At 53.6% G+C, this 14,640-nt stretch overlaps 1 protein-coding gene across 2 annotated transcripts in view; it reads right to left on the reverse strand.

The window, feature by feature from the left end:
* Positions 1 to 1,211: 1,211 nt before the first annotated feature.
* Ngf (nerve growth factor) overlaps positions 1,212 to 14,640 on the reverse strand; it is a 36,330-nt gene continuing 22,901 nt past the window's right edge. For both annotated transcript variants that reach the window (XM_070006420.1, XM_070006419.1), the window contains exons 2-3: positions 4,323 to 4,446; positions 1,212 to 2,078 (exon numbers count right to left, since the gene is read on the reverse strand). In XM_070006420.1, the coding sequence (XP_069862521.1) occupies positions 1,341 to 2,066 (726 nt within the window). In that variant the 5' untranslated portion in view covers positions 2,067 to 2,078; positions 4,323 to 4,446 and the 3' untranslated portion in view covers positions 1,212 to 1,340. The remainder of the gene's footprint in view (positions 2,079 to 4,322; positions 4,447 to 14,640) is intronic.

Genomic DNA, 14,640 nt, shown 5'->3' on the forward strand with positions numbered 1-14,640 from the left:
GTGCTAGAAAGCTTCCCGAACCTCTCCTTCTCCAGGCCTGTGGGCACCCAGCACACAGCAGGGCTCGCAGCCCTGAGAGGAGCCGCACATGGGAAGGGCCTGGGGCCCTGAGGCCGGCCTTTGAGTCAAGCAGAGCCCACAGACACGAGCGCTAGAGGCCCCCTTGCCCAGGCCTTTATCTAAGATCTCAGCACAGAATGTTCCAGATGGTGCTTCTTGAACACAAACCTGATTCCAGTTGCTTTGATAGAAAAGCCAGGGCACATTCGATCATGCTTTTACCCTACTTGCACAGTGCTCATGCCAAAGCTCCCTGCTGTTCTACTTTGCCTGCTTTGGATTGGGTTGTGGGTGGAGTGGAACAGAAAGAGGGCAGAGGGAAGACATGAGGCCGCTCCAGTGGCAGTGTGTGTGTGTGTGTGTGTATGCGCACACGCGCGTGTGTGCGTGCGCTCAGGTACTGGGGCTTGAACTCAGGCCTCCCACTCTTACTTGGCTTTTTCCATTAAAGACTGGTGCTCTACCACATAAGCCACAGTGCTACTTTTGCTGACTAACTGGGGATAAGAGTCTCACGGCCCTGGCTGGCTTTGAACTGTAATCCTATAATCCGGTTACTCTTTGCTGGAGGTCAGAGGCCCATGGTTTGAGGCTGGTGCAGGTAAAGGCTTGACATCCTTATGAAAAATAAAGTCAAACAAAAAGGGCCCTGGGTTCAAACGCCACTGCTGGTGGACAGTGGGTGTGTGGCAGTTGTGGGGGCCTCATGTTTTCTTGGGGTAACGTAGTCTTTCTACATGAATCCCTGGGCACGGGGGGAGGGTGGTAAGTGGAGCGGTGGAGTGCCACGGCAATCTCCACACAGAACGAGATCTCCCCTGGCAGCCTGGGAAGTTCCCAAGGCAGACCTAGCCCTTCCGGTCCTCCCGGGGCAGCCTCTTCCACCATACACAGAAGCCCTTGGCCAGCTGGGGCCTCCCTGTGCCCAGCACCGACCTGTCTTCTGGTGATGGCACAGCAGCCTCTGCCTTCTCTCCCTGCGAGAGGCTGATGGGGCTGGGAGAGCCAGGCTGCCGCACAGGAAAGCCGGTGGCCAGGTGAATGGGCTCTGGCAGAGGCCGGTGTCCAAGAGGGCTCGGTCAGGGCTGGGACAGGTCTCCCTGCGGCCCGTCCCCAGGGGAAAGACCATGCACATGCCAGCACACGGGCGGGATGCTTCCAAAATTTAATAAATAATGATTTCTTTTAAAACTGTATAAACTATAAATTACCATGCAGTCCTTATAATTTAAAATAATTTACAGGCTGAGGTAGGGGCCGGGGGGTTGGGGTGGGGGCGATCAGCCCCGGCGGGCGGCCTTGCGGCTGAGGACGCACACGCAGGCCGTGTCGATGCGGATGAAGCGCCAGGCCGCCTGCTTGGCGTCGGTGGTGAGCGCCTTGACGAAGGTGTGCGTGGTGGTGCAGTATGAGTTCCAGTGCTTGGCGTCGATCCCGCGGCAGCCGCCCTCCGCGGGGCTTGGCTCTCTGCATTTGGTCTCAAAAAAGTACTGTTTGAAGACGCTGTTGTTGATGTTCACCTCGCTCAGCACCGCCACCTCTTTGCCCTTGATGTCTGTGGCCGTGGTCTTGTCCCCAACCCACACACTAACGCTGTCGCAGACCGAGAACTCCCCCATGTGGAAGACGGGGTGGCTGGGTGAGCGCCTGCTCCTCTGAGTCCTGTTGAAGGCCGAGCCCTCTGGGAGCGGCAGGTCTGGGTCCCGGGGGTCCCCAGACACGGGCGGGGGCTGGGTGCTGAACAGCACCCGGGGCGACCTCAGTCGCCTTTTCTTAAACAACCTGGGGTCCACAGAGATGTTGCGCGTCTCCCCTGACACCCGGGCAGCTATCGGGGTGGCCGGGGCGCCGTGGGCTCTGCGGAGGGCCGTGTCCAAGGAGTGCTGGAGTCTGGTCCAGTGCGCGCGGGGAACGGCGTCTCCTGCTGGCGCATTGCTGGCTGGGGATGGCTCTGCCCGGACGCCGATCAGACACGCAGTGAGCAGAGCGTAGAACAACATGGGCATTACGCTCCGCGCCTAGAACAAAAAGACACTGGCAATGTTGCAGGAGCGGCACTCGGGGCCGGGTGCGGAGGCTCACGCCTGTCATCCTAGCCAATCAGGAAGCTGAGATCTGAGGATCACGGTTCAAAGCTGGCCTAGGCAGAAAAGTCTGTGAGACTCTTATCTCCCATAAACCACCAAAAAGTTGGAGGTGTGTGGCTCAAGTGATAGGGTACCAGCCAGGAATGAACAAGAACAAGACCAGTGAGAGTGAACTCAAGCCCTAGGACCAGTACACACACACACAAACACACACACACACACACACACACACACACACACACACACACACACACACACACACACACACACACACACACACACACACACACACACACACACACACACACACACACACACACACACACACACACACACACACACACTGGTCTTTCAACTCTGAACAAGGCCGGAAGAGGCTGGTAACATGTCCATCTTCTTTCCTGCTCCTTCCATGTCCTGCAATGACGTTTGCCCTGGCTCTGGCGTGAGTGAACTTTGTTTGGATATCATGTTCAAATCCTGCTGGCAGAAGTAAGCCACTTAATCCTGCCGAGTCTTAGTTTCCTCCCCAACAAAGGCTGGAGGATAAACACTGCTGCTGGGGTGGGTGTGTTCCTGAGGTCTGCGTGTGTCTGTCAGCTCAGCACCCCTGGCGAGGTCTCTGCCTTCCTCTGTTCTGGTGGAGGGGGAGACGAGTGCTCTGCGGCCCTGCCCTCTGCCAGGACGGCTCGGAGCTCGTCTTCCTCCCTTTCACACATGCCTCTCGCGCCCAGGCTCAGCCCAAGTCCCATGGGCTGCACTCCAACAGGTCTGCCTCCTTGCTGATGCGTGTCCACCAGACTCACCCAACTGCCTATCTGGTTGGCACTGACCTGGTTCTCTCTGCTTCTTTCTGGTACTGGGGCTTGAACTCAGGGCCTTGCATGCTCACTTTGTGTTTTCACTCAAGCCTGGTGCTCTACCACTTGAGTCACAGCTCCACTTCTGGCTTTTTACTGGTTAATTGTGGGTAAGAGTCTCATGGACTTTGCTGCCTGGGCTGGCTTTGAACTGTGATCCTCTGATATCAGCCTCCTGAGATGCTAGGAATAAGGTGTGGGCCACTGGTGCCCAGCTGGCCACTTATTTTGAGGACACGCTTTGGAACCTCTCCTCACAAAGGACAATGCAGTGTGCATCACCGATGAGAGCTCTGAGAACACCATGGCTGCGGGGAGCAGCGGCCAGAACTCACACAGCGGCCTTGCTCTGTTTCAGGTGTGAGTGACTTCTATTTGTCTTGTTCCCCAAGGATGCAGGCTCACCACCTAAGGCAGAGACGCCCACGGGATGCCTTCAAATGGCGCCTTGTTGGGCAGCCCTGCCTCACCCTACCCCAGGCCAGCGGAACATTCTGTGGCTTTCCAGGGCTCACTCCCCTCGTGGCTCCACCGCAGGCGGTAATGGAGTCATGGGCCTTGTGCGTGGCTCAGAGGGCTGGCATGGCCCGTGGCGGCCGTGGCCTGCTGCCCCACCCCCGGCCTCTCGGGGGACGGGTGTGACACAGGGGACAAGCAAGCTCAGCCCGCCAGCGAAGCAGGGCTTCTACTCGGTTGCACACACCTTCCCGTGCCACGTTGGGTGTGTGCTTGTTTTCCTATCTGGCCTCCCAGGTTCCTGGGTGGTACAGACTGGCGGGCACTGGCGTCTAGTTATCGCAACAAGCCAGGGCTGGGCTGCATCATTCCTATTTTGCGGCTGGAGAGACGAGCTAAGCGGGCTCCACCATGCCAGGAGCGGTGACCCCGTAGCGGAGGTCTGTAGCGGAGGCTCAGCTGTCCGTCAGAGGCCTGTGTGCGGCTCATGTCCAGCTGTCCTGACCACTCGGCCCCAGGAGCCATAGGGCTGGAAACCTTGTTTTTATTTTTCTGTCATACTAGGGTTTGAACTCGAGGTCTTGTGCTGCCAGGAGACACTTCAAGCCTGAGCCATGTCTCCAGTCCTTTTTGCTTTAGTTATCTTTCAGGCAGGGTCTTCTTTTCCTTGCCTTGGCTGGTTTGGACTGTATTCTTCCTATTTTATTGTAGCTGGGACCACAGCTGTGTACCATGGTGCCCAGCCATGGGTTCAGAAGGGGGTCTCACTAAAAGTTTTGCTCCTCACTTCTGCCTCCCCCATAGATGTCCCACCTCGCCCAGCCTAGCAACCCTGGCGAGCCGTCCCCTCCACACTCACCTCAGAGTGTCCAGGACTGAAAGCTGTGCCCTTGGCAATGCTGTTACTGGGACCGGATGCTGATCTGTGCTTGGGTCCAGCATGCCATCCGGCCGCTGGGTCTGCGCCACCACAGGCCGGAACACTGTGGAGAAGGAGGGCGGGCATTAGACTCGGCTCCTCCACCTTGGGGCCCAGGGGGAGGGGCACCCTTGCCCCATGCGGCGGGAGGGGGAGGCCCACGGGATGCGTCCGGGACATGAGCAGCATCCGGCCCAGTGGGAGCTGGAGTGTAGTTACTGGGATGGCTAGGGCCTGGTCTTGCATGGCGTGGCGGAGCCGTCCGTGCTGCAGAGGAGAGGCCTGCTTAGCACACCTCCAATCCAACGTGAGGAACTGAACCGGGGCACTTCCCATCTCCAGCATCAGGAAAGAAAATAACCCTGGGGGTCAAAGTGTAGGTGAGCACCGGAGGCAACTGACCAGAGACCAGCGACCAGCCCTTCAGAACCAACCAGACATCTGCAACCCGGGTTGCTCAAAGCCAGACTTTAAGAACTAGAAGCCATAGAGACTACACACTGAGAAACATTCTATTTGATTTTAACTTTCCCTTTCTAGAAGCTTCCATGCTCTCTTACTTCTGTGAACCTGGCATATGAAAGTTCTTTACTCATTCATCCAACAGAATTTCCTGAGCACCTACTACATGCCAGGGAAATTCTTGGTGCCAGTGACCCAGCAGCAAATAAGACAGACAAGGTGTCTGTTCTCAGTGAGCCTTGTAGTTTTGTGTACAGATCTTTAGATTCCAGCTGTGATGGACGGAAGGCAGCAGGGTGTGACAGGCAGTACAGGTGTCCCCGAAGACTCCAGGCTGATACCTGAAGGATGGGGAGGAAGACTGGAGCAGTGCAGGTAGACCTCTGGGAAGAAGCCTGTGCAACAGCTGTCTACAGCCTCCACCTCCCGGCATTCTCTTTGAGTCAATGGTCATTTGGTTAGTTCTGGCTGGTAGCCAGGAAGTTTAGATGGATGGCCATTTAATTATTAAACACCCAACTGAGAAGCTGTTGAAAGGATCTGTCTGTGCTTCTGCTGGCCGTCTGTGACGAGCACTGGACAGCAGTAATGGACGACTTTGCCAGCCAGCAGCCCCCAACCCAAGCCCTGCAGGCCCCTGCTGTGTGGAGAGCTCGGCCTCTCGGACCCGATTTTTACTGTGTGTGTGTTTCTGTGAATGGAGCTCAGGCCTCAGGCTTGAGAGACCCACAGCCCAGACCACCCGAGCCGCGTCTACAGGCCTCTTGCTTTGTGTTTGCTTTTCAGACAGGGTATTGTGTGTTCGCTGGCTTTGGCCTGTGATGCTCCTACTTTTGCCTCCTGAGCAGCTGAGATGCCCCATCATGCTTAGCCTCCTGTCTCCCCCGTCCCTAACCCACCCACCCCTGTCGCACGGGGCCCCACTCCCGAGAGGCTGGCTCACAGTGTGGAGCCCATGTAATACCCCCTAGATTTCTGTGCAAGACCAGGGCCGAGGGCAGCAGTCCTTGGGATACACAGGAAGTAAGAGAAATGTTCAAGAAATTAATACACTTTGGAAAATATAAAATACACAAGCATCAAGATTCATGAGAATAGTCTGCAGATTCTGTCCTCCCCGCAGCCTTTCCCTGTCTAGCTACAATCAACATCTATGAACTGGAAACTTGGCTTCGTATTCTTTGCATAGCACTTAAATGTAGTTTGATATTGGAGCTATGGTTGGCTTACTTTTAACAAGGCTATTTGCTAACATAGTGAGTTCCAAAGATTTGGAGATGCACGACGTCAAAAACATTCTGGACTGCACACCGCAAGAGCCGCAGCACAGCCGTGGCTCAGAGATGCCAGGGCTGCTATGGCTTCCTTTCTCCTCATTTCCACCTGCTGGGGAAACTCAGCCACTAAGAATGCACTGCCAGGAGCTGTGGCTCATGCCTGTAATCCCAGCTACTTGGAAGGCTGAGAACTGAGGATCCTGGTTCAAAGCCAGCCTTAACAAGGTAGATAAATCTAGGAGACTCTTATCTCCAATTAACCAGCAAAATGCTAGAAACAGAGGTATGGCTCAAATAGTAGACTGTCAATCTTGAGTAAAAATGTTCAAGACCCAGCACTGCCACCAAAAATACCACCACTACCACCACCAACAAAAAGCCCAACAGGTTGCTGAGGGGGTGGTGAATTCTGGTGCTGTGGCTGTGATGTTCTTGTCTGCAGCTGTCCTCCCTGATTCTGTGCCACTGCTTCTCACTGGGAGTCTACAATACAGAGGAAAAGAGGCCATGAAGTCCTTCATGTTGCAAATCTGTTTTTCTAAGTTTTAGCTTCATCAGAAGCTTTATTAAGTATGACCCCAAGGTTTGGTCATACTCCCTCTTCTTTTTTGGAAAATAAAATTCAGTTTGGGCCACTTGGAGATGATTTGATGCGTTTTAGCTGTTTTGTGGTTTGGCATATCTGATAGGAAAACAGTGCCACGTGACCCCAGCACTTAGAAGGATACTGGCGTTCAGAGAAGCCCGTTCTGCCTCGAGGGATGCTTCAGCACTGCTTCTAAAGTCTTGTCAAGTTCCTTAAAGCAAGTGGCATGGTAGCTCTCCAGGAGACGCTGGGGTGAATTACAAAACCCTTCTCAGGAACCCAGTGCCAGCAGCTACTCCAGAGGCTGAGATTTGAGGTTCGTGGTTTAAAACCAGTCCAAGCAGAAAAGTCCATTAGACTCTTAACCACCAAAAAGCTGGAAGTGGAGCTGAGGCTCAAGTGGTAGAGTGCTCATCTTGAGGGAAAAAGCTAAGGGACAACACTGAGTCACTGAGCTCAAGCCCCAGGATTGGCACCAAAGAAAAACCCAGAGCAAAACCTTTCTCATCATTTCCCCCAGAGTCAGGCAGTTCTAGGAAGAAGCCACTGTGGTCAGCTGACCTTGAACCTGAGAAAGGAAGACCAGGCGCTGAGTGTGGTCTTTCTTCTTGGGTGTGGCCTGCCACAGTGTGGCTGGTGTTTACCTGACTGGAGTCATGGAAGAGCTCTGTTGTGGCCTATGCCACGGAGACTTTCAAAATATGAGTAACTGCAAGGACCTTAGTGTGGGGGCAGGGAAGACATAGAAGCACAAAGCAGCCCCCGCCACGTGGTTGAGGGCAGAATAGCTTGAGGGAAAATGTACTACTAAATACCAGTCCTTGGAGCCTGTAGCTTAGGAGTCCTAATGATATATCTATAATCTACATCAGATGCCAAAAACAATCTTGAGACCTTAAGAAAATACCTTCTCAGTTCCAACTGAGTGATGCACAAGAAAAACCACAAGAAACACACGCACAAGCAAAATAAGCTCAGAGCAGACACAGTACAGAGCACAAAGCAGTGTCCCTGTCTGGAGTCAGGGTTTACATCCCATAATGACCACGGCAGGCCTTAGGCCACCACCTGGGGCTGGAAGCATGAACAAGAGAGCCCAGGGCTAGGGCCTGTCAGCTCAGATCCCAGAGCTTCATTCTATTTGCTTTACAGGATTAAATCTCCTCCGCTGCTCTGGAGCTCTCCTTCCCCACGCAGTGTGTGGCATGTTCTCCAAGCACTCGGTCAAGAAACGTTACAACACTTAAGTCTATAATGTAATTCAGATGGAAGTTCAGAAACTCAGACAAGCTAAATATCTGTAGCCCTGGGGGGATAAAAACCCAGAAAACACACACACACACACACACACACACACACACACACACACACACACGCATACACACGCATGCACATGCACACAATCTAGCTGAAGAAATACACAATCTAGGGCTTTACAAAGCTGGGAGTCCTTTCAATTAGGGCAGAAAAAGAGTGTACCTGGGGACATGAGTGTAAATAAAATGTCAGCCTTACTCTGCGCAGTGTCCATAACACTAGGCCGTTCCTGTTTGAGCTGCTGGACTCAGGATCACTGCAGAAGCCACTGAGCACAGGCTGCACCCAGAACACATGGTTACAAGCACAACTGCAATTGGTACCACACGTGCAACTAGTACCACACATGTCCAGCCAGTACCCCGCACACGTGCAGCTGGCACCACAGTCCAACCACCACACACATGACCAGTACTCCCCACAAGGGTAACCAGCACCATACACATCTGCCCAGCACCACACAGTACAGCTGGCACCACGCATGTGCAACCAACCGGTACCCCACATGTGCAACCAGCACTACACATATGCACGTGGCACCACACATGTCCAGCCAGCACCCCACCCATGCAACCTGTACCATACAACTGGTGCCCAATACCTTACAGCAGATGCACTGATACCTCCCCACTCAGTGTGCTTCTGGAGTGACAGATGCCACGGAATCTGGAGCTCCCTGGCTCTTCTGTGCTGACTCTTCCTAGCTTGTCTGCTAACCTCACACCCACAAATCTGACTCAAGGCATGACTATGAGAGAACCGGGCCTGCTCTGCCCGGGCATGCAGCTCACAGGCAGATCCCAGCTAAACCCGAGGCCAGGGGCAGGAGATTCACCCCCACGTGGATCTGTGAGGGGCTTGGTGTTGTCTGGGGCTTCCTGTGTGTGCCCGTGCCACCCCAGGCTCAAGTGGGGACTGGTGAGCAGGACGGCCTGCCACGGTGCAGAGAGCTCTGGCGGCTCTGACAAACACTGTTAGGTTCATGTTAAGGCGTTTCATCCACCTCTCGCATTTATCTCAGGAGGGGAGGTCAGGGGAGATGGAAACCTGTGGTCCCTGGATTCTCCTACTGCTCTATTCTAGAATGGTCCTGATCACCTAGACTTTCTCTTTTTAGGGTTTATGTGGTCATGAGGTGAACGAGAGGTATGCAGGGGGGAGGGGGAGTCGACGCTGAGCTAACAGGATCCAGAGAGACCAGAGAGCATGGTGGGCAACTGGGAATTGCAGAGCTGAAGGCAATTTTCCACACTAGGGAAGGGGGAGGCAGAGAAGCCAGCCACTCACCTGGCTGCCTCTCAAGAGGTCCCGAGTGCCCGACTCAAGTTCAAAGCCACAGGAAGGAATTCATTTGAGCGTCTGTGGCACTGTGCTGTTCCACACACGTGCAGACACGTGGCCACGGGTGGTTCCGCGGCACCTGCCTTTCCCCACGGCCAGCCAGGGAGGCCGGGGGCTGGGGGCCTCTCGGCTCCACCGCCACCACCTGTGGGACGGAGCATGCGCCGAACCTCCCTGTGCCCCGCAGGTGCTTCCCTGGTCAGGACGGTGGCTGGCCCGCGGGAGGAGAGGGATACCCAGGTAAGCACGCATCCACGCGGCGATACCGGTGTATTAACTAGTCTTTCTTACTAATTAAAAAAAAAAAAAAAAAAAAAAGAGACCTGACCTAAGTCAGGACTAACCCGGCCTCACGCCTGGCGGGAAGGAGGCTTGGCTCTGGGTTCCAGCAGTGAAGGGCGTGTGTGACTGCACGCATGCGCGGCCGGGGGGGGGGAGGGAGGGAGGCAGGCCCAGGCTACACGCATGCGTGGCGGGGGGGGGGGAAGGCACGGGCTGCACGCATGCGCGGCATGGGGAGGCCTAGGCACGCGCTGCGCGCATGCTCGAGGGCGCCTAGCCCCCGCCACGTGCTGTACAGCCGTGTGCTGTGCGCTGCGGCCATTGGCACCGCAGAGCGGAGCACTGCTTTTCAAATTCCGAATCCTCACGGCGGTTCCTCACGGCGGCTGCACGGTGCAGCCTTACCGTGCGTCCTCACGTCACGTCCTCACGTTGTCCTCATGACGTCCCCATGGCAGTTCCTCACAGTGGGTCCATGGTGTGTCCTCACGTAGTGTCCTCAAGGCAGCTCCGTGGTGCGTCCTCACGTCACGTCCTCACGTTGTATCCTCACGGTGTCTTCACGACGTCCTCATCGTGCGTCCTCACGTCACGTCCTCACATTGTCTCCTCACCGTGCGTCCTCACATCACGTCCTCATGGCCTCTCCATGGTGTGTCCTCACGTTACGTCCTCACATTGTATCCTCACCGTGCGTCCTCACGTCACGTCCTCACGTAGCGTCCTCACGGCAGCTCCATGGTGCGTCCTCACGTCACGTCCTCAGCGGCCCAGGCTTCCAGCTCTTAGCTGTGAGCGCTTCATTGAACAGAAGTAAGTCATCAACCAGGCACCCGCAACCCATGCCTGCCATCCTCCCTACTGAGGAGGCTGAAATCGGAGGATCACTTTTCAAAGCCAGCCTGTCACCAATGAACCACACACACACACCCTGAAGTAGAAGTATAGCTCAGACAGCAGAGTACCAGCCTTGAGCAAAATAACCTAAGGGACAAGCTCAGACCCTGAATTCAAGCCCCAGTATTAAAATTAAAAATAAAAAAGAGAGATTCAGTCACTGTCTTCTTGTAGAATCTCAAGAGCAGTGAGCATGAAGGTGACAGGAAGCTCTCCACCAGCAGAGCCTGTCACCTAGCAGCATACAGCGACCTTCTGTCAGTTCATCAGAAAGGCACGCCTTTCTGCGCAGCTTGGCCCTGTCCCAGCAGCACCGTAGGGGACTGGCTCGTGCTGGCCCCGGTGCTGGATCTGCTGACTCCCAAGCAGGGCCCAGCCTGGGATAGACTCAGGTCAGGAACACAGGGGTGGATGCCTGCCATTCCCCATCAGCCCAGAACTTGGCGAGGGCTGTGCTAACGGGTGAGGCTTGCTCTGATGGAATCGGACCAGGCCAGGCCCTGCCAGCACCAGGAGGATAATGGCTAGCTGGTGTCTGTGCGATCCTGATGAAGTCTTATCCAACATAGAGGGAACAGAGCAAGTGAGAAGAATTTTCAATGAGATCCAGTGGAGAGAGAAGAGGGGGAGAAGTGGGGTGAGGTAGGGGGTGGAACAAAGGCAGAAAGAGAGGCAACAGGGCTGGGAGATGGCAGAGCAGTAGGTCAAGCCAAGGAGGGGAGAGAGGAGATGCCAGGATAAAAGCAAGAGCATCCAGGGGGAGAAAAGCCTGAGCAGAATCAGAGAAAGTGACATGGAGCAGGCCCAGAGTGGGAAAAGACAACGCAGCCTCAGAGCTGGAGAGAGGAAGAAATCACTGTGCTAATCAACCCTGGCAGTCCTCAGCCTGTGCTGGCGAGATGGCATCTCCAGATCTGCCTAGAGACAAAGCCCACGGGGATAGCCACTTACACTGAATGACAACCCAGACCTCATTGAACTGGCTTCCGGTGACTGTACAAGACAGTCCTGGTGATGTATCAATCGTCTGTTCGCTCTGATTCTGTTGGGTGGATTCCAGAGCTGAGCCCAAACCCAATGACAACATGGTTTTGGCAAAATGCTACCATGATTTCATCACAGAGGCCGGGAGCATCTGTAATACAAAAGTCCTTCATTACTGAATCGCTGGCTGGATGCGCCAGCATGGTCCTTAAAGTAAATAAGGTTGCATGACCTCACCCCGGGCAGCCAGAGGAAACGCTTTGGAAAGTCAGCATGAGTAGACAGGATGAAAGAGACGACACCAGGGGAATTCGTTTCCCATTGATGCTTGGGTCCAGCTGGAGTTGGTTACAGTGAAAACTTTGTTTAATCAAATCCACTGTCACTAATAAAACCCCCAAACCAAATCCAAACAGAGAGAAACGACAGCGTCCTTTAGAGTTCACATTGGGTTTACATCACTGCTCTAACCAGGTGTCATCCATAAATCTGGGTTGCAGGCCGTCGGAGCTGGAGCTGCAGACAGGCTGGCCCAGGGGTGTGCCCCACTCATCCCTGGCCTTTCCCTGGGCTGGAGCCAGGGGAAGCCTCCCAGAGAAGGGGAAGAGCCATTCTCCCTCACTCAGAAGACATGACTAGATGAGATGAATGGGCCGGAGCAAAGACACTGCAAAGGGAAGGGCCAGCAGGTGCTCTACCACTTGAGCCACACCTCCACTTCAGAGTTTTTTCTGGTTAGCTGGAGATAAGAGTCTCTCAGATTTGTCTGCCCTAGCTGGCTTTGAACCATGATCCTCAGGTTTCAGCCTCCTGAATATCTAGGATTACAGGTGTGAGCCACCAGTGCCTCGCTTCTCCCTTCCCATTATTCATGCTAGTTCTTTCTTTCCTTTTCATCCTTCTTGTCTTCTTTTTCTCCCTGTTTTTATCTTTTGTTATTGCTTATAGTTGAACCTATAGAAGTTTAATATTCTTATAACCAGGGCCATTGCCATTCTTCATCCTGATTGGACACTGTTACTAGTGGAGGCCTGCTAGGGGAGACAATGCCGTTGGTGGGAGCTGGGGGTGGGGGAGGCTGGAATGGGAGGATGTGGTACGTTCTGCTGGGGGTATGGGACCAATCAGGCCCCCTGGAGACATCCAACCTTTGCATTCTAACAAGACCTTTCTGTTTTGCTAACTAGAACCGCCTCTGACCACCTTAGGTCAAGATGGCACCCAGTGTAATTGCTCATTAAGGAAGCCAAGTCTTGATAATATAATTAAGACTGAACTTACATACATGAATATATTAAATACAGATGCAGGAAGGAAATAAGTGTTTGTAGTAGTTAAACGATTACAAATGCCTTTTTCTTTCTACTTGTTTGTATTTTATAATCGTTTTGTTGTAATAACATAGAAATAGCCTTTATGGTTAAAAATACGTTCTAAAATAATTTGACAATATTATGTTTAAAGCTGTAGAAATACCCATAGTTTTTAGTTATTAATCTACTTTTTGAGGTTCTTTTGCTGCGTGCTGGTACTAGGGCTTCAATTCAGGGCCTCATGCTCTTAACTTGGCTTTTTTCCACTGAAGGCTGGTGCTCTACCACTTGAGCCACCCCTTCACTTCTAGCATTTGCTGATTAATAGGAGATAGGAATCTCATGGACTTTTCTGCCCAGGCTGGCTTTTAACCACAATCCTCATATCTCATCCTGAGTAGCTGGGATTACAGACATGAGATACTAGTGCCTTACTAGATTTTGAGCTTTTTGTCTCAAGAAAATGACCCTGAGAGTGAAACCAAACAAAAACTTAGCTGGACCTTTTTTGCCCATTCGATGATTTACAATCGCAAAACCAGAAGCCAAGTATTCCTTAATCAAGGCAGTTAGTTCCTTCGTGGAAAACTGTTTTCAAGGGCTGAACACTCAGCAAACATGAGAAGAGGAAGACAATGCAACCCAGGGAGGGACTCAGGCTGAGAGGGCGCGTGAAGTCCCCACAGTGGAGCCACAGCCCCCGGCAGGACCCCGGCCTGGGAGTGAACACATAAATGGAACCACTTGTCCTGAGTGTTAGAACCTTGGGTGATCCCAAACCTCCCCAGCTTTTCTAAATGGCTTGTAATGTTCTTATAATGCCTTTATAATGAAAATACGGTTCATAAGCCTTTCCATCTGTCCTCTGTCGACCCTCCATGCTTAGCCTGCAATGAATACATTTCCCGCTCACAGTAGTAACCCTCGGTGCCTAGCCAGGGCTGTGCACCCTGCAGAGGCCTCGGCAGTGCCAGGGCATATGGACCCGGTCTTTTAACAGCTCAGGAGGCAGGTGGACCACACTGTAAAACTAGACAGGGCCCCCCTATCCCTGCTGGCCAAAGTCCAGTCCTACCAGGCTGGACACTGAAGGAGAAGCTGTGAATGGCCTGACTCATGGTGGGGGCGGGGGGCAGGGCTTTCCCTGCTGTGGTGTGGGCACAGTTCAGTGGGCGGTGGATTCAGCCCCCGTCTTATCCACCGCTGACTGTTGCTGTCCTGTTTGCCAAAGCACCTGAAGGGTTTGGAGAGAAGGTTGGCTCCTCAAGGTATGTGCTGGAGAAGGAGAACATACGGGAAGGGAACCCCCACCATATAGATGTGGGGAGAGGTGCAGTGGAAAGGAGGGGCAGGAACAGCAGGAGGAAGAAAGGGAGCAGGAGTGTTGGTTTCCAGGATGCGCCTCACTACTGCTTGTGACAGTCACCTGTGGGTGATGTTCCTGGGGGGAGACGGGTCGCTTGACCCTTGCCACACAGATTGGAAAGAGGGAATGTTTATCTACATTCAGAGCAAGAAGCGTTGCTTTCTATTGTCTGATCCCTTGAGTGACCACTCACTCTGACAGATGGTGTAGAATGAACTTCAGCTACCAAGAGGTTTTTGATCATTAGTGGTTCTCAACTGGGCTCCACTGGTTTCCCCTCTGTGATGGCCCCCTGCCCTGGGGACACTGCAGGTCTCAAGACACTGACTGTCATCTTCTGGGGATGGGATGTTTGCAGTAGCCTTAGTCCCTACCCACCCAGTGCCAACAGCATCCCTCCTCCCCACACCAAGAATCATCTGCCCCCCACATC

This window comes from Dipodomys merriami, unplaced genomic scaffold (genome assembly GCF_024711535.1).
Source record: "Dipodomys merriami isolate MVZ:Mamm:240054 unplaced genomic scaffold, mDipMer1.0.p SCAF_7, whole genome shotgun sequence".
NCBI lineage: Eukaryota > Metazoa > Chordata > Mammalia > Rodentia > Heteromyidae > Dipodomys > Dipodomys merriami.